The 21,371-nt window shown below is 41.2% G+C and overlaps 1 protein-coding gene across 1 annotated transcript in view; it reads right to left on the bottom strand.

Annotated features, from left to right (window-relative positions):
* Positions 1-13,917: 13,917 nt before the first annotated feature.
* LOC148521394 (uncharacterized) overlaps positions 13,918-21,371 on the bottom strand; it is a 39,609-nt gene continuing 32,155 nt past the window's right edge. Inside the window, exon 4 of the mRNA XM_088475213.1 lies at positions 13,918-14,098. Within this exon, the coding sequence (XP_088331339.1) occupies positions 13,994-14,098 (105 nt within the window). The 3' untranslated portion in view covers positions 13,918-13,993. The remainder of the gene's footprint in view (positions 14,099-21,371) is intronic.

Genomic DNA, 21,371 nt, shown 5'->3' with positions numbered 1-21,371 from the left:
AAGGGCACCCCAGCAGCCACACAACCAACAGAAGTATCCAACCTGCAGTACCCCGCAACGCAAATCCAAAAGTACCTAACACAACCTGGGGCCAGGCTACACCATGAGGGGGCAGCGCATTCCCTGTGAAATCCCCACGAACACGAGACACAAAAACCCCATGTCCTGCAGCGCCCAGAGCAGAAGGGATCACCCTATCAGCAGCCAGCCCACATTAAGCGATGCCCCCGCCAGCCGCAAAATATGTACTGATGGTGGCTAGAGCTCAAGTCCCCAGGAAACTCGGAGGAAGCCTCCGGATCCCCCCCGGGCAGGACCGGCACCCCGAGCATGGCACCACAGCCCCACCTGAGCCACCTTCAGCCAGAACTAACACAACTGCGGCCACAGTCTCCGGGCAAGGAGAGCGCCTATTATTATGCGACAGCCTACCCGCGGCCACCAAACTGGCTACCCCAACAGGCCCCACAGCAATGACCGAGCTGCAGGAAGCAGCAACGGCGACTGGGGATACCTGTGTATTGACCAGGTACCTGGCAAGCAATCCAGCAGCGCGGCTGGTTTGGGAGAGTAGGAAGATCAAAGAAAAGGCATATAGGGGGAGATGTATTAAGCCTTGGATAGATAAAGTACCAACCAATCAGCTCCTAACTGTCATTTTTCAAACACATTGGTCTATTTTGAAACCCTTGGATGGAGAAAAAGTTAACAGAGATAAAGTACCAGCCAATCAGCTCCTAACTGCCATGTGCTGTTTGAAAAATGACAGTTAGGAGCTGATTGGCTGGTACATTATCTCCGCCCACTTTATCTTCATCTAAGGCTTAGTAAATAGACCCCACAGCCTGTAACATAACAGATGCTGATAGAGAGAAATAACAGACTATGGGGTCTATTCATCAATATTAAAAATCGTATAGTGCTAATTTGGTTCAGAACTCGCAGTGATTTTTCTATAAATATCTGAGCAATTCATCAAGGCTCCTCTACATCAGTATCTCTTCTGAAAAACAGATAGAGATACTTTCCTCCTGTCCCCTTAATTACCGCTGCCTGGTTTCCTGCCCGCGCATGTGCTGCCTTCCATAGCGTATATATGTATAGAGCGGTCAGCTCAAACAATCAGTGCCCAGCACCCCCCTGCCCTCTCTTTGGGACCCATTATCTTTGCTTCCTTGGGGTTTATCTTAAAAAGGTGACCATAGAAATGTGCAGGAGAATGGGGGCTAATTGCTTTAGTGGTCCTAGCGGTCCAGGAACCCCCCGCAACGGTCCCCAAAAACCACAGCCCCCAGGGATGAGGAGATACCTGCAGTTAGTTACAGGTGTCGGTTGGACTGGCAGTAACTGCAGTGTGAGGCTGGCGCGGGCTGACATATGGCCATGGAGGGAGAGGAGGGGGGTAAATGGAGCCGGAGGCAGCGAGTACACATAGGACCTTATTCAGAGTCGGTCGCGAGCGCCGATGCGCTCGTAAGCGACTCGATGGTTAGGCCTGCGCACGTGCAGCGGCCGCACTGCGTGTGCGCAAGCCCCGGAGCGACAGAGAAACTCTGTTGCTCCGGAGCTTGCTACCAAAGGGGCGGCTGTCGATGTTGATCGACAGCTGCTCCCGTTTGGTAGGTGGGCCGGGGGGGGGGTGGTTTCCAAAATGGAGGCGTTCCTTTACGAACGCCTACCGTTTTGTGGGCGGTCGCACTGACATCATCAGTGATGTCAGTGGGGAGCTTCCTGCTCCATCAGAGCAGAAAGCTCCCTGGGGCTTACGAGTGCCCAGACCCAACCTTAGGATCTGGTCGTAAGCCCCGATAGTCGCGATGGTGATCACCATCGCGACCATCAACCTGGTCGGTCGTTAAGCTGTGGGTGGTAACCCACAGCTTAACTATCGACAAGGAGGCGGCCGTTCAGGATGCAGGTGGCCGCCCTGATTCAGTACGACCGCTTGCATCTAACGACCGCCTCTGAGTGAGGGCCATTGAGGGGGATCTGAAAAGATAAAACAGAAGAGATGTAATATCCCGCACAGGATCTTAACCATTATATAAAATAAAAACGCATATGTAACCAGCAGTATAATACCATCAAGTTTGCATAAGTTTATTAGAAATTGTATATTGTGCCGGAAGTGCTCCCTGCAATCGAATATGTAATAGTCCAATTTAACAGTAATTGGCTTTGACATTTATCAGCAAGAGATTCCTTTGTGGGACACTCTTTTATGCATATACAAATGGATAATTGGCTAATATTAAAATATAACTTTTATTATTGTTCATTAGAAAAATAGGGAATACGTAAGCTCTGATATAAAAAAATTCTGACAGAGCCCCCTTATACCCCTTTTACACCAGAGCAAAAACCTGGGTTTTTTCTGGGTCTACCCGGGTTGCAGCTCAGTGTAAAAGGGTCCCTGAAAAATAACCCAGGTCAAGTGACCTGGCAATCCAACCCAGGTAGCTACCAGGGTTGGACCCAGGATGGACCCGGGTAATGGTGCAGTGTAAACGGTGCAACCCGGGTTATACAACCTAGGTCATGCCTAAAATGAGCTGATTGGTGGTTGTGGAGCATTCACCTCCCACTTTTTATGACCTCACAGGTTTAGCAGGGCAGACCTGAGTTCAGTGTGAACAGGGCTGACCTGGGAGTAACCCAGTTCGAAGGTGCAGTGTAAATGGGGTCTGACCTAGGTTGGAACCATGTCCAAAAACCAAGGTCGGACCCAGGTTTTTGGTGGAAAAGAAGTATTAGACATTCACATAACATAGATAGATAACAATATGTAATACAAATACATTTAAATTTCGCTTGTGTGGTGACTATGCTTAATTCATTCTATACGTCTCTTAATGACTATGTTTAGCAGGTTTGGCACATAAAATAATGAATCACTCTTGGTCATCAAATGCAGTAAGAATTATATGCTCAATAGCGCTTCAAATCTACTCTATTATGTAATTGGTCATTAACCCAATATTGCGGGATTGATTATATAAATGATCCACATCTCAAAAGTTCACCCCTCACAGTCCTATCAGCAGAAATCAAATAGATGCAAGAGGTTGCATATAAATACTATGTTGCAATCTACTTAGGACAGTATAAATACTGAGAAGAATCTAAATACATTGTTGTAATCTGCTGAGTAACGGTATAGGTATATTCCTCATCACAGGTCTGCAAAAAACAATATTTTGAATCAGCCGTGGGGTAAATTCAAACAGATACACTCTGGAAATATCCTAATATCCCCTATGATTACACTGCACAGCAATGAAAATGTTTCCGATGTGAAAATAGTTACTTCTAATTGATGTCAGCATGCAAAGAATGAATATGACATTTAAAACTCTCAGTTAGCTCTGAGTTCCGAGATATAGCCCATTTATGACGATGTAGGGGTATTCCTAGTGACGTGGGCAGAATGGAGAGAATCTTACCAGCAATCTGCGTTCCGCGCAGAGGGGGCGGGGCCTAATGCCCCAATTAAATGAATCAGTTATTTGTCCCCTCCCCTATTCAAATCTATGCGATTCACGGGATTACCCGCACAAGATAACTGTGGTGCACTGAGTGACAGCATAGGGAGCGATTCCACCAAGACATCTCAGCAATGGAACAAAGATATCAGGGTAGGTGACAGTGACAAGAGATGCCCCAGAGGAGGATCACAAGCGACAAGCAAAGAGAAAGCACCCCCATGTATAGGCCTCTATATTACATAGTACTTTCCTATGCTGTATGTTTGTTTCCTATGCTGTATGTATGTTTCCTATGCTGTATGTATGTTTCCTATGCTGTATGTTTGTTTCCTATGCTGTATGTCTGTTTCCTATGCTGTATGTTTGTTTCCTATGCTGTATGTTTGTTTCCTATGCTGTATGTTTGTTTCCTATGCTGTGTGTTTGTTTCCTATGCTGTATGTTTGTTTCCTATGCTGTATGTTTGTTTCCTATGCTGTATGTATGTTTCCTATGCTGTATGTCTGTTTCCTATGCTGTATGTTTGTTTCCTATGCTGTATGTGTGCTTCCTATGCTGTATGTGTGTTTCCTATGCTGTATGTTTGTTTCCTATGCTGTATCTCTGTTTCGTATGCTGTATGTTTGTTTCCTATGCTGTATGTTTGTTTGTTTCCTATGCTGTATGTGTGTTTCCTATGCTGTATGTTTGTTTCCTATGCTGTATGTGTGTTTTCTATGCTCTATGTTTGTTTCGTATGCTGTATGTTTGTTTCCTATGCTGTATGTTTGTTTCCTATGCTGTATGTGTGTTTCCTATGCTGTATGTGTGTTTCCTATGCTGTATCTTTGTTTCCTATGCTGTATGCTTGTTTCCTATGCTGTATGTCTGTTTCCTATGCTGTATGTCTGTTTCCTATGCTGTATGTTTGTTTTCTATGCTGTATGTATGTTTCCTATGCTGTATGTTTGTTTCCTATGCTGTATGTTTGTTTCCTATGCTGTATGTCTGTTTCCTATGCTATATGTTTGTTTCCTATGCTGTATGTATGTTTCCTATGCTGTATGTCTGTTTCGTATGCTGTATGTTTGTTTCCTATGCTGTATGTATGTTTCCTATGCTGTATGTATGTTTCCTATGCTGTATGTTTGTTTCCTATGCTGTATGTATGTTTCCTATGCTGTATGTATGTTTCCTATGCTGTATGTTTGTTTCCTATGCTGTATGTTTGTTTCCTATTCTGTATGTATGTTTCTTATGCTGTATGTATGTTTCTTATGCTGTATGTCTGTTTCCTATGCTGCATGTTTGTTTCATATGCTGTATGTTTGTTTCCTATGCTGTATGTTTGTTTCCTATGCTGTATGTTTGTTTCCTATGCTGTATGTATGTTTCCTATGCTGTATGTGTGTTTCCTATGCTGTATGTTTGTTTCCTATGCTGTATGTCTGTTTCCTATGCTGTATGTCTGTTTCCTATGCTGTATCTTTGTTTCCTATGCTGTATGTTTGTTCCCTATGCTGTATGTCTGTTTCCTATGCTGTATGTCAGTTTCCTATGCTGTATGTCTGTTTCCTATGCTGTATGATTGTTTCCTATGCTGTATGTCTGTTTCCTATGCTGTATGTTTGTTTCCTATGCTGTATGTTTGTATCCTATGCTGCATGTCTGTTTTCTATGCTGCATGTCTGTTTCCTATGCTGTATGTCTGTTTCCTATGCTGTATGTTTGTTTCCTATGCTGTATGTTTGTTTCCTATGCTGTATGTATGTTTCCTATGCTGTATGTTTGTTTCCTATGGTGTATGTTTGTTTCCTATGCTGTATGTCTGTTTCCTATGCTGTATGTCTGTTTCCTATGCTGTATGTTTGATTCCTATGCTGTATGTTTGTTTCCTATGCTGTATGTCTGTTTCCTATGCTGTATGTTTGTTTCCTATGCTGTATGTTTGTTTCCTATGCTGTATGTTTGTTTCCTATGCTGTATGTCTGTTTCCTATGCTGTATGTTTGTTTCCTATGCTGTATGTATGTTTCCTATGCTGTATGTCTGTTTCCTATGCTGTATGTCTGTTTCCTATGCTGTATGTTTGTTTCGTATGCTGTATGTTTGTTTCATTTTGTGTTCTTATTTGTGATTGATTGAATTAAAACATGTTATTTATTTTCTATCAAGAAAATATCAGATTATTTTAAAATAGCTTTTCACTATGACTATATTACTGATGTACATACAGTATAGTGCAAGTAGTTTAGCTAAAAAAATTGAGCTAGTAAAAACATTCTGAAATCATTTTAGTTTTTCTTGACCTCAAATTAGTAATGTATGACTATTAGTAATGTATGACTATTAGTAATGTATGACTATTAGTGATGTATGACTATTAGTGATGTGTGACTATTAGTGATGTGTGACTATTAGTAATGTATGACTATTAGTAATGTATGACTATTAGTGATGTGTGACTATTAGTGATGTGTGACTATTAGTGATGTATGACTATTAGTAATGTATGACTATTAGTGATGTATGACTATTAGTAATGTATGACTATTAGTAATGTATGACTATTAGTAATGTATGACTATTAGTGATGTATGACTATTAGTAATGTATGACTATTAGTGATGTGTGACTATTAGTGATGTGTGACTATTAGTGATGTGTGACTATTAGTGATGTGTGACTATTAGTGATGTGTGACTATTAGTAATGTGTGACTATTAGTAATGTGTGACTATTAGTGATGTATGAATATTAGTGATGTGTGACTATTAGTGATGTATGACTATTAGTGATGTATGACTATTAGTGATGTATGACTATTAGTGATGTATGACTATTAGTGATGTATGACTATTAGTAATGTATGACTATTAGTGATGTATGACTATTAGTGATGTGTGACTATTAGTGATGTGTGACTATTAGTAATGTATGACTATTAGTAATGTATGACTATTAGTGATGTATGACTATTAGTAATGTATGACTATTAGTGATGTATGACTATTAGTAATGTGTGACTATTAGTAATGTATGACTATTAGTAATGTATGACTATTAGTAATGTATGACTATTAGTGATGTATGACTATTAGTAATGTATGACTATTAGTGATGTATGACTATTAGTAATGTGTGACTGTTAGTGATGTGTGACTATTAGTGATGTATGACTATTAGTAATGTATGACTATTAGTGATGTGTGACTATTAGTGATGTATGACTATTAGTAATGTATGACTATTAGTAATGTATGACTGTTAGTAATGTATGACTATTAGTGATGTATGACTATTAGTAATGTATGACTATTAGTAATGTATGACTATTAGTGATGTATGACTATTAGTAATGTATGACTATTAGTGATGTGTGACTATTAGTGATGTGTGACTATTAGTGATGTGTGACTATTAGTGATGTATGACTATTAGTGATGTGTGACTATTAGTAATGTGTGACTATTAGTAATGTATGACTATTAGTAATGTATGACTATTAGTAATGTATGACTGTTAGTAATGTATGACTATTAGTGATGTATGACTATTAGTAATGTATGACTATTAGTGATGTATGACTATTAGTAATGTATGACTATTAGTGATGTGTGACTATTAGTGATGTGTGACTATTAGTGATGTGTGACTATTAGTGATGTGTGACTATTAGTAATGTATGACTATTAGTAATGTATGACTATTAGTGATGTATGACTATTAGTGATGTGTGACTATTAGTAATGTGTGACTATTAGTAATGTGTGACTATTAGTGATGTGTGACTATTAGTAAAGTATGACTATTAGTAATGTATGACTATTAGTGATGTATGACTATTAGTAATGTATGACTATTAGTAATGTGTGACTATTAGTAATGTGTGACTATTAGTGATGTATGACTATTAGTAATGTATGACTATTAGTGATGTATGACTATTAGTGATGTGTGACTATTAGTAATGTGTGACTATTAGTAATGTGTGACTGTTAGTGATGTATGACTATTAGTGATGTATGACTATTAGTAATGTATGACTATTAGTAATGTATGACTGTTAGTAATGTATGACTATTAGTGATTTATGACTATTAGTAATGTATGACTATTAGTGATGTATGACTATTAGTGATGTGTGACTATTAGTGATGTATGACTGTTAGTAATGTATGACTATTAGTGATGTATGACTATTAGTGATGTATGACTATTAGTGATGTATGACTATTAGTGATGTATGACTATTAGTAATGTATGACTATTAGTGATGTATGACTATTAGTGATGTATGACTATTAGTAATGTATGACTATTAGTAATGTATGACTATTAGTGATGTATGACTATTAGTAATGTATGACTATTAGTGATGTATGACTATTAGTAATGTATGACTGTTAGTAATGTATGACTGTTAGTAATGTATGACTGTTAGTGATGTATGACTATTAGTAATGTATGACTATTAGTGATGTATGACTATTAGTGATGTGTGACTATTAGTAATGTATGACTATTAGTGATGTGTGACTATTAGTGATGTGTGACTATTAGTGATGTGTGACTATTAGTGATGTGTGACTATTAGTGATGTGTGACTATTAGTAATGTATGACTATTAGTGATGTGTGACTATTAGTAATGTATGACTATTAGTAATGTGTGACTATTAGTAATGTGTGACTGTTAGTAATGTATGACTGTTAGTAATGTATGACTGTTAGTAATGTATGACTATTAGTGATGTATGACTATTAGTAATGTATGACTATTAGTGATGTGTGACTATTAGTAATGTGTGACTATTAGTGATGTATGACTATTAGTAATGTATGACTATTAGTAATGTATGACTATTAGTGATGTATGACTATTAGTAATGTATGACTATTAGTGATGTATGACTATTAGTAATGTATGACTGTTAGTAATGTATGACTGTTAGTAATGTATGACTATTAGTAATGTATGACTGTTAGTAATGTATGACTGTTAGTAATGTATGACTATTAGTAATGTATGACTGTTAGTAATGTATGACTGTTAGTAATGTATGACTATTAGTGATGTATGACTATTAGTGATGTATGACTATTAGTGATGTATGACTATTAGTGATGTGTGACTATTAGTGATGTGTGACTATTAGTAATGTATGACTATTAGTGATGTATGACTATTAGTAATGTATGACTATTAGTGATGTATGACTATTAGTGATGTGTGACTATTAGTAATGTGTGACTATTAGTAATGTGTGACTGTTAGTGATGTATGACTATTAGTGATGTATGACTATTAGTAATGTATGACTATTAGTAATGTATGACTGTTAGTAATGTATGACTATTAGTGATTTATGACTATTAGTAATGTATGACTATTAGTGATGTATGACTATTAGTGATGTGTGACTATTAGTGATGTATGACTGTTAGTGATGTATGACTATTAGTGATTTATGACTATTAGTGATGTATGACTATTAGTGATGTATGACTATTAGTGATGTATGACTATTAGTAATGTATGACTATTAGTAATGTATGACTATTAGTGATGTATGACTATTAGTGATGTATGACTATTAGTAATGTATGACTATTAGTAATGTATGACTATTAGTGATGTATGACTATTAGTGATGTATGACTATTAGTGATGTATGACTATTAGTAATGTATGACTGTTAGTAATGTATGACTGTTAGTAATGTATGACTGTTAGTAATGTATGACTATTAGTGATGTATGACTATTAGTAATGTATGACTATTAGTGATGTATGACTATTAGTGATGTGTGACTATTAGTAATGTATGACTATTAGTGATGTATGACTATTAGTGATGTGTGACTATTAGTGATGTGTGACTATTAGTGATGTGTGACTATTAGTGATGTGTGACTATTAGTAATGTATGACTATTAGTGATGTGTGACTATTAGTAATGTATGACTATTAGTAATGTGTGACTATTAGTAATGTATGACTGTTAGTAATGTATGACTGTTAGTAATGTATGACTGTTAGTAATGTATGACTATTAGTGATGTATGACTATTAGTAATGTATGACTATTAGTGATGTGTGACTATTAGTAATGTATGACTATTAGTGATGTATGACTATTAGTAATGTATGACTATTAGTAATGTATGACTATTAGTGATGTATGACTATTAGTAATGTATGACTATTAGTGATGTATGACTATTAGTAATGTATGACTGTTAGTAATGTATGACTGTTAGTAATGTATGACTGTTAGTAATGTATGACTATTAGTAATGTATGACTGTTAGTAATGTATGACTATTAGTAATGTATGACTGTTAGTAATGTATGACTGTTAGTAATGTATGACTATTAGTGATGTATGACTATTAGTGATGTATGACTATTAGTGATGTATGACTATTAGTGATGTGTGACTATTAGTGATGTGTGACTATTAGTAATGTATGACTATTAGTGATGTATGACTATTAGTAATGTATGACTATTAGTGATGTATGACTATTAGTGATGTGTGACTATTAGTAATGTATGACTATTAGTAATGTAGGACTATTTTAGAAAGGAAACAAATTAAAAGTATTAATTTGTTGTACAGTGTTATAAGCAGGTAATATAAATATAAACAGTTAAGGTGCGCGCACACACACACAACGATTTTTTGAACGATTTAACTATAACGACGCCGTTATCGTTCTAAAAAAATCGCTGTATTTTTTAGCCTAAACGATGAACGATTATCGTTCATGCGCGTTCATGTTTGTAGTTTGTTGTTCATCGTCCATTCTGACTGAACAACTTAACGATTTTCATTAAGGGAAAGTTACGAAAATCATTTGTAGTTCAAAAAAATCGTTCATTACATTTTGTAAATGAACAATTTTAGTAAACAATTTTCGTTCATTTTTTCCTTGAAAAAAATTAACGAAAATCGTTTACTAAAATCGTTCATTTAGAAAAAAACGTTGTGTGTGTATGCAGCTTAAGTGTTATATATTCAGTGGCCAGGTAATGAACCATACATAGCTTAACTTTCCTAGGACACTGTGGGGGTGAGAGCATATATCAGTAAACATAAGAAGAAATATACATATAGTACATGTAGCAAGGATAGAGTAAGTAATATACAGTGCCTAAGACATAGGCCCTCATTCAGAGCCGCTCGTTAGCGGCAGTACGCTCGTTCCGAGCGATGTTTGCACATCTGCGCATGCGTACGCTTTTTAGTACGCATGCGCGAACCAGTCAGTGCGGCCGAAAATCGTTTGTACGCTATATAGCAAGTGCCTGCTATTTTGAGTGACATGAGGAGGCGTATGTGGGTGGTAACAGGGGAAGGTGCTTGAAAATGGGGAGTGGAGATCCGAACGCAGGCGTGCTTAAAGGTCAAAACGGGCGTTTTATGGGTGTGTATATTTAAAACAGCAGCGTCAATGACCACGTCACTGGGTTATTTTAGAGCCAGAACTGCTCGCAAATTTGTGGTAGCAAACAACAACCACAAGAATAGCGAGCAGTTCATACGCTGGTCGATGTACTCGTTTAATCTAATAAATAGCGGACATGACGTATGGTGCGAGCGGCCAGGGGGCGTTTTTAACAAATAAACGAGCGTATGTTTTGCTCGTTCGTTCAGACTTAGAGGTGTGAACAGACTGCAATGTGCGTACGGATCATTTGAATAGCCACCCCTTGTTTTTAAACGAACGACCGCAAATAGCGAACGGCTCTGAATGAGGGCCATAGTCCCTTCTACTGTCTAAGGCAGCGGTTCCCAAACTTTTTTGAACCGTGACGGCCTAGAGTATCAGCAGTGTTTTCACGGCTCCCCTAAGCCAAAAGTTTGTTATTGAGAAATTCCGAAATATATGAAGTAAAGTAGTAAAGTGACGTAAACTGTGCTTAACTGTCATCCTTAGGTTCAGTTATGTGATGGGGGACAGGTTTGAGCTTCTGTTTGTCCACATATTTACATTGCATTGACGATAAATAGTGTAATTTGGTGCTGGACCACTAACCTGAGGCACTCCTGCAAGTGTCCCAAGGTACCCCAGGGTGCCACGGCGCACAGGAACTACTGGTCTAAGGTCTATCGTGAGCGGACCAAAGATGAGAGAGGGACAAGGGAAGCTCCGGTGGAAACAACAGAGAGGTGTGGGGGACACTGATCCTGTGCATGGTGTTAGGCGGTCCCTGTTGCTTGCGGCATAATAGGGACCAGATGCGCCACCGAGACAAGTCAATGCCCCCCTGAAAAAGAAATACCTATCCACGGGGGATAACCAGAAGATTCCTGCCAGATTATCATGATATCTGATAGCAGTGATATCCCATGTGTTACAAGTTACATGAATAGCTGTGATACTTAAAATGGTGATAAATAAGTAAAAACTGTGGCCCTGATTCAGAGGCGCTCGCTATTTGCCTCCAAATCTGCCTCCAGGCCGCTCGCATAGCTGTGGGTGACCACCCACAGCTTGTGTGGGCGGCCTGTCGATGGTCGCGATTATCGCGACCATCGGGCTTGCGACGAGACCCTCATGGTAGGGTCTCGTCCACCGCAAGCCCCAGTGAACTTCCTGCTCTAATAGAGCTGGAAGTTCACTACTGACATTCACTATAGGCCTCCATTTGTACAGCCACCCCGACACGACTACAAAACGGGGCGAGCTGTTGATCAACATCGACAGCCGCCCCGTTTTGCTGCGAGCCCTGAACGAGTGAAGTTCTCACTATGCGCTCGCAAGCGGGTCTGAATCAGGCCCTGTGTTTGAAAACCTTACTTTAGTAAAGATGAATAGACCCTTATAGGCAAACACTGACAGAATACCAATATCAAGCAAAGCAATGTAGTCCTTCCTGTCCAATGCGCCTAGGAAAGAGACCTACTAGTGCACCCAATAGTGACAACACTTTTTTTTCTCTTTGTATTATGTAATGCTTCTAGGAAATAGACCTACCCCTAACACTGAACAATAATCAAAAGCACCTCAACTACACTAAACCCCTAATGATTGGCTCAACCTCATCACACCATTACCAACACAAAATAAACACTCAACCCCTAATGTACCTAAATGTGATCTGACCCTTAGGGGCTTATGCAATAGGTTGTCAGCTGCCGCAGCTGCAGGAGGTGGTTGCCACTTTAAGAATATGGGAAGACTCGCAGGAGTTCCTGCAGCGGCCGCAGCTGACAACCTATTACATAAGCCCCTTAGCCTAGAGGTTTATGCCACTCTCCTCCTATAAAATGACCTCCGTATTCTTTCTGGGGTCACAGTTTCGGCAAAATGTTTATTCAAGTACAAATTGATTGAATTGAAGTAACTGAGTAACTTTGGGAATTTTCCCAGGGGTACTGACCTGTCCTGTGAGTCAGGGGTCTATTTACTAAGCCTTGGATGGAGATAAAGTGGAGAGAGAAAAAGTACTATCCAACCAGCTCCTAACTGTGACATGCCAGTTAGGAGCTGATTGGCTGGAACTTTATCTCCATTCACTTGATCTCCATCCAAGGCTTAGTACATAGACCCCTCAGCCCCTGTATGTTTTCTCATAGCACCATGCATGGCAGTGGGAACTGCAGGTGTCATTTTCTTACACCTGTTTTTTGTTCATATTCTTGATTTTACAGACAAAAGAGAAGACATATATATGATTGGAAACTACACACCCGGCTGTTTTTATTTTATCTCCTGCCAATTTGGATTTTATCAGTTCTGAAGCGGGCAGTGATATAACAATATGTAGCCAATCAGATTGCTGGAAGACTCACAGCATCACAGATGATTTCAGCATACGAGTGGGCAGGTCTTGTTGGATGCAGCAACCTACCTACTCATGTGCCAGTGTAAGTGAAGGCACTACCATAATATAAGGGTAGTAACATGGGCAAACAGAACACCGCAGGGGAGGGGGATCATGTAAGGAGCATGTTGGGGCTCAGAAGATGACGTTGGCCGATATAGGTCATATTCTCCCCCCATTTATAGGAATTCTAATGCAGCTGGATTATCATAGAGCATCACACTTGGGACCACTCAGACTCTGTACATGGGCTAGTATAGGCAGCAATATCACAGTGTGTGTGCTGAGTGTCTCCCGGCCTTGTGTCCTTCCTAACACACAAGGGAACTGTGAGGGAACATCTCACACAGAGGTATCAGCCAGTCACCCCCTTAAATCACACTAAGATAACTGTAATCTAATATATATTGCCCACCTGACCTGGCAAGCCTGGCATAGCTAGAATGGAGGGCAGCCAAACAGATGCCAGTATCAGGCCCTACAATGCTGATAAGGTAATTGTGTGAGGAAAGCTTTGATGCTGGTGACATCACGACCAGTATCTCGTCCAAAGGTAATATAATGTTACGTATATAATATATTTTATTTCTGATAACACAATCACATAGACATTAAATGTTCTGTATAAATCCCATAATTCAATATGAAAGTCCAAGTTCTGAGTGCTCCTAAGGGGTTTAAGAGTCCAAACTATTATCTTATCCCAAGAACTGAGGTACATTGCACTGACGTCCTGCTTTCTCCATATGTCAGCGTGAAATCTCCTCTTTGGAACTCCGTGTACAGCATTGAACATGTCTGCCGGAAAAAGGAACAAAATAAATTATTTCTACAACACAAATATCACCCACAAAGTTATATAAGAGCCCGAGCCTGTCTTATAGTGAGCCTGGAGCTTTCCCTGCTAAGTTACAACTTTGGGCAGGTGATAGATACGCTTCCCTTTGTATTAGGGGTGAGCGGGTTTGGATTTCTGAAATCCCAACCCCCCCGAGCTCCCCCGATCTGAGGCCGGTCCGAGTCAGGCTCGACTTTTCCCGCCTGACTCGGATCTGAAATCGAGGCAAAACGGCATCATCCCGCCTTCCGGGTCTCGCGGGTTTTGGATCCTATATAAGGTACCCGCGTCTGCGCCATTTTCTCACTCGGCTGTGGACAGTGAAGAGGGAGGGTGGGAGTTAGGGCTGGCTGGGCTGTGTAGTGTAGTGTAGTGTAGTGCAGAGTAGTGTTGTGCTGTGCTGTGCTGTGCTGTGCTGTGCTGCGCTGTGCTGCTGTTGTCCATAGGGGCTGTGTCCACTACTTCAAAGTCCATAGGGGCTGGCTGGACTGTGTTGTGCAGTCAGTTGTCCATAGGGGCTGTGTCCACTCCAAAGTCCTGTGCAGTGTCCCAGTCCTAAAGGGGTGCTGTAGTGTTGTCCAGGGGGTGCTCTGTCCGTCAGGGGTTCCCCCCAAGTGCTAAAAAAAAATATATTTTTCTGTGTTTGTGAATTGTGTGCGCAGTAGCCGCACGTGCATCAACAAAGTAGTGCCAAGCGTGCGCCTGTGTCATAAGTAAAGGGCCGGCTGGCTTGACCGTTAAAGGGTGCTGTAACCCCCAAAGTACACTCCAAACCAAATAAAAAAATATTTTCTGTGTTTGTGACTTGTGTGCACTGTGGCTGCACGTGCATCAACAAAGGAGCAGCACCAAGCGTACGCCTGTGTCCCATAAGTAAAGAGCCGGCTGGCTCATTTCTTAAAGGGTGGTGTAACCCACAAAGTGCACTACTCTCCAGCAAAAATAAAAAAATATTTTCTGTGTTTGTGTGCGCCTTAGCCGCACGTATATATCAATATAACATAAATGGAGGACCAAACTTTCTCCGATAAAAATAAAATAGGGAAAGATCAAAAACCACTTCCTCCTAGTGCTGTTGCTGCTGCTGGGAGTTGTTCACCATCCCAGAGAGGAAGTAGGAACATCACTACTTTTACTAAACAATTGACCCTCCAACAGTCCCTAGCGATGAGGATGAAGTACGACAGCAGTCATCCTGAAGCAAAAGTAAGTAAGTAAAGGCCTTGACTGCTATGTTGAGGCCTTGACTGCTATAACTGAGGCCTTGACTGCTATGTTGGTGTTAGACGTGCGTCCGGTATCCGCCATTAGTGCAGTGGGATTTAGACAATTGATGGAGGTAGTGTGTCCCCGGTTCCAAATCCCGTCTACATTCCACCTGCATCCTCAAAGCAGCAGCGACAAGCATGCGTCTGTCTGTTAAAGGGTGGTGTAACCCTCAAAGTGTGCTCCACAAACAATAAAAATATTCTTTTTTTTCCTGTCTTTGTGAATTGTGTGGGCTGTAGCCGCACCTGCATCCTGAAAGCAGCAGCGACAAGCGTGCGTCTGTCTGTTAAAGGATTACATCGGTGACAGCATCCAAGTAGGCATGTCAGACAGTCTGTACATGTACTGGCAGGAATAAGAGGCAATTTGGAGGCCCCTGTCCCTGTACAAACTGGCTCTATTTTACCTGAGTTGTCCCCCCTCCAGTGTGCACTCCGAAAGAGTGTTTAGTGCAGCCGGGAATCTTGTCAGCAAAAGGCGTAGGAGGTTGCTTCCACAAAATGTGGAGAAGATGATGTTCATAAAAATGAATTATCAACTCTTCCAGGGAGACCAGCCTCCAGAACGTACAGAGGGACCTGTGGTGGTGGATTCCAGCGGGGACGAATTAATACTCTGTGAGGATGAGGATGTACACAACACTGAAGAGGGTGAGGAATCGGTGAATGAGGAGGATGAGGACGACATCTTGCCTCCGTAGAGCCAGTTTGTGCAGGGCCAGATTAATTGCCAGCTTGTTTTGTGGGGGCCCAAACGAACCAATCATTTCATCCACAGTCGTGTGGCAGACCCTGGCGCTAAAATTATTGGTTTGTTAAAGTGTGCATGTCTTGTTTATACAACATAAGGGTGGGTAGGAGGGCCCAAGGACAATTCCATCTTTCACCTCTTTTTTTTCTTTGCATTATGTATGTTTGGGGCCTAGTTTTTCAAACTGCCATCCTGTCTGCCACTGCAGTGCCACTCCTAGATGGGCCACATGTTTGTGCCGCCCACTTGTGTCGCTTAGCATAGTCATCCAGCTACCTCGGTGCAACCTTTTGGACATAAAAACTAGGGATGTGCAGGCTCGGATAGGTTCGAGTTTGCACGTGGAGTTCGGATTTTTCCCTCCAAAAAAACGGAACTCAGAACGAGGCAAAACGTCATCTTACATGGACGAACATCATCATTCCTGGTCTTTTGTCCAGGAATGATGATGTTCGTCCATGTAAGATGACGTTTTGCCTCGTTCTGAGTTCCGTTTTTTTGGAGGGAAAAATCCGAACTCCACGTGCAAACTCGAACCTATCCGAGCCTGCACATCCCTAATAAAAACAATATTGTGAGGTGTGAGGTGTTCAGAATAGACTGGAAATGAGTGGACATTAAGGTTATTGAGGTTAATAATAGCATAGGAGCAGAAAAACCCACACATTCTGTGATTTTAGCTGGTTTTATGCTTTTTAAAAAAAAAATACAGATCCAAAACACAAAACCCAGAACCCCAAACACGGAAGGGTGGTTTTGGCAAAACTAATCCAGATCCAAAACACGAAGAAAGATCCAGATCCAAAACCAAAACACAAAACACGAAAAGTGGCCCGGTGCACACCCCTACTTTGTATGTGCTTGAAACTGACTGCAATGCACCTACAAATACGCTTCATCGAAGTACAGCCGCTTCACAATATTAGTGCGGTCCCAAAGACCGCCAACTCGGAGATTTTACAAAGACGTACAGTAAGTCACTGTGTGCGTAACGCTAAGTGCTCCTTTTTAGCAATTTGCAGCACACTAAAAATGTCCCCTCTCCACCCCTTACCCTAACGTTACTCATCTCCCTCTGTAAGTGTAATATAATGTCCCCTCTCCACCCCTTACCCTAACGTTACTCATCTCCCTCTGTAAGTGTAATATAATGTCCCCTCTCTACCCCTTACCCTACCGTTACTCATCTCCCTCTATAAGTGTAATATAATGTCCTCTCTCCACCCCTTACCCTAACGTTACTCATCTCCCTCTATAAGTGTAATATAATGTCCCCTCTCCACCCCTTACCCTAACGTTACTCATCTCCCTCTGTAAGTGTAATATAATGTCCTCTCTCCACCACTTACCCTAACATTACTCATCTCCCTCTGTAAGTGTAATATAATGTCCTCTCTCCACCCCTTACCCTAACGTTACTCATCTCCCTCTGTAAGTGTAATATAATATCCTCTCTCCACCCCTTACCCTAACGTTACTCATCTCCCTCTGTAAGTGTAATATAATGTCCCCTCTCCACCCCTTACCCTAACGTTACTCATCTCCCTCTGTAAGTGTAATATAATGTCCCCTCTCCACCCCTTACCCTAACGTTACTCATCTCCCTCTGTAAGTGTAATATAATGTCCTCTCTCCACCCCTTACCCTAACGTTACTCATCTCCCTCTGTAAGTGTAATATAATGTCCCCTCTCCACCCCTTACCCTAACGTTACTCATCTCCCTCTGTAAGTGTAATATAATGTCCCCTCTCCACCCCTTACCCTAATGTTACTCATCTCCCTCTGTAAGTGTAATATAATGTCCTCTCTCCACCCCTTACCCTAACGTTACTCATCTCCCCCTGTAAGTGTAATATAATGTCCTCTCTCCACCCCTTACCCTAACGTTACTCATCTCCCTCTGTAAGTGTAATATAATGTCCTCTCTCCACCCCTTACCCTAACGTTACTCATCTCCCTCTGTAAGTGTAATATAATGTCCCCTCTCCACCCCTTACCCTAACATTACTCATCTCCCTCTGTAAGTGTAAATATTATGTCCCCTCTCCACCCCTTACCCTAACGTTGCTCATCTCCCTCTGTAAGTGTAATATAATGTCCCCTCTCTACCCCTTACCCTAACGTTACTCATCTCCCTCTATAAGTGTAATATAATGTCCTCTCTCCACCCCTTACCCTAACGTTACTCATCTCCCTCTATAAGTGTAATATAATGTCCCCTCTCCACCCCTTACCCTAACGTTACTCATCTCCCTCTGTAAGTGTAATATAATGTCCTCTCTCCACCCCTTACCCTAACATTACTCATCTCCCTCTGTAAGTGTAATATAATGTCCTCTCTCCACCCCTTACCCTAACGTTACTCATCTCCCTCTGTAAGTGTAATATAATATCCTCTCTCCACCCCTTACCCTAACGTTACTCATCTCCCTCTGTAAGTGTAATATAATGTCCCCTCTCCACCCCTTACCCTAACGTTACTCATCTCCCTCTGTAAGTGTAATATAATGTCCCCTCTCCACCCCTTACCCTAACGTTACTCATCTCCCTCTGTAAGTGTAATATAATGTCCTCTCTCCACCCCTTACCCTAACGTTACTCATCTCCCTCTGTAAGTGTAATATAATGTCCCCTCTCCACCCCTTACCCTAACGTTACTCATCTCCCTCTGTAAGTGTAATATAATGTCCCCTCTCCACCCCTTACCCTAATGTTACTCATCTCCCTCTGTAAGTGTAATATAATGTCCTCTCTCCACCCCTTACCCTAACGTTACTCATCTCCCCCTGTAAGTGTAATATAATGTCCTCTCTAAACCCCTTACCCTAACGTTACTCATCTCCCTCTGTAAGTGTAATATAATGTCCTCTCTCCACCCCTTACCCTAACGTTACTCATCTCCCTCTGTAAGTGTAATATAATGTCCCCTCTCCACCCCTTACCCTAACATTACTCATCTCCCTCTGTAAGTGTAAATATTATGTCCCCTCTCCACCCCTTACCCTAACGTTACTCATCTCCCTCTGTAAGTGTAATATAATGTCCTCTCTCCACCCCTTACCCTAACGTTACTCATCTCCCCCTGTAAGTGTAATATAATGTCCTCTCTCCACCCCTTACCCTAACGTTACTCATCTCCCTCTGTAAGTGTAATATAATGTCCTCTCTCCACCCCTTACCCTAACGTTACTCATCTTCCTCTGTAAGTGTAATATAATGTCCCCTCTCCACCCCTTACCCTAACATTACTCATCTCCCTCTGTAAGTGTAAATATTATGTCCCCTCTCCACCCCTTACCCTAATGTTACTCATCTCCCTCTGTAAGTGTAATATAATGTCCCCTCTCCACCCCTTACCCTAACGTTACTCATCTCCCTCTGTAAGTGTAATATTATGTCCTCTCTCCACCCCTTACCCTAACGTTACTCATCTCCCTCTGTAAGTGTAATATAATGTCCCCTCTCCACCCCTTACCCTAACGTTACTCATCTCCCTCTGTAAGTGTAATATAATGTCCTCTCTCCACCCCTTACCCTAACGTTACTCATCTCCCTCTGTAAGTGTAATATTATGTCCCCTCTCCACCCCTTACCCTAACGTTACTCATCTCCCTCTGTAAGTGTAATATAATGTCCCCTCTCCACCCCTTACCCTAATATTACTCAGCTCCCTCTGTAAGTGTAATATAATGTCCTCTCTCCACGCCTTACCCTAACGTTACTCATCTCCCTCTGTAAGTGTAATATAATGTCCCCTCTCCACCCCTTACCCTAACGTTACTCATCTCCCTCTGTAAGTGTAATATAATGTCCCCTCTCCACCCCTTACCCTAATGTTACTCATCTCCCTCTGTAAGTGTAAATATTATGTCCCCTCTCCACCCCTTACCCTAACGTTACTCATCTGCCTCTGTAAGTGTAATATAATGTCCCCTCTCCACCCCTTACCCTAACGTTACTCATCTCCCTCTGTAAGTGTAATATAATGTCCCCTCTCCACCCCTTACCCTAATGTTACTCATCTCCCTCTGTAAGTGTAATATAATGTCCCCTCTCCACCCCTTACCCTAACGTTACTCATCTCCCTCTGTAAGTGTAATATAATGTCCCCTCTCTACCCCTTACCCTAACGTTACTCATCTCCCTCTATAAGTGTAATATAATGTCCTCTCTCCACCCCTTACCCTAACGTTACTCATCTCCCTCTGTAAGTGTAATATAATGTCCCCTCTCCACCCCTTACCCTAACGTTACTCATCTCCCTCTGTAAGTGTAATATAATGTCCCCTCTCCACCCCTTACCCTAATGTTACTCATCTCCCTCTGTAAGTGTAATATAATGTCCTCTCTCCACCCCTTACCCTAACGTTACTCATCTCCCCCTGTAAGTGTAATATAATGTCCTCTCTCCACCCCTTACCCTAACGTTACTCATCTCCCTCTGTAAGTGTAATATAATGTCCTCTCTCCACCCCTTACCCTAACGTTACTCATCTCCCTCTGTAAGTGTAATGTAATGTCCCCTCTCCACCCCTTACCCTAACATTACTCATTTCCCTCTGTAAGTGTAAATATTATGTCCCCTCTCCACCCCTTACCCTAACGTTACTCATCTCCCTCTGTAAGTGTAATATAATGTCCTCTCTCCACCCCTTACCCTAACGTTACTCATCTCCCCCTGTAAGTGTAATATAATGTCCTCTCTCCACCCCTTACCCTAACGTTACTCATCTCCCTCTGTAAGTGTAATATAATGTCCTCTCTCCACCCCTTACCCTAACGTTACTCATCTTCTTCTGTAAGTGTAATATAATGTCCCCTCTCCACCCCTTACCCTAACATTACTCATCTCCCTCTGTAAGTGTAAATATTATGTCCCCTCTCCACCCCTTACCCTAACGTTACTCATCTCCCTCTGTAAGTGTAAATATTATGTCCCCTCTCCACCCCTTACCCTAACGTTACTCATCTCCCTCTGTAAGTGTAATATAATGTCCCCTCTCCACCCCTTACCCTAACGTTACTCATCTCCCTCTGTAAGTGTAATATTATGTCCCCTCTCCACCCCTTACCCGAACGTTACTCATCTCCCTCAGCAAGTGTAATATAATGTCCCCTCTCTACCCCTTACCCTAACGTTACTCATCTCCCTCTATAAGTGTAATATAATGTCCTTTCTCCACCCCTTACCCTAACGTTACTCATCTCCCTCT

Source organism: Taudactylus pleione, unplaced genomic scaffold (genome assembly GCF_031769625.1).
Source record: "Taudactylus pleione unplaced genomic scaffold, aTauple2 ptg000168l, whole genome shotgun sequence".
NCBI classification, from domain to species: domain Eukaryota; kingdom Metazoa; phylum Chordata; class Amphibia; order Anura; family Myobatrachidae; genus Taudactylus; species Taudactylus pleione.
The sequence above is the reverse complement of the archived record's forward strand: the minus strand, read 5'-3'. Positions and strand labels throughout refer to the sequence as shown.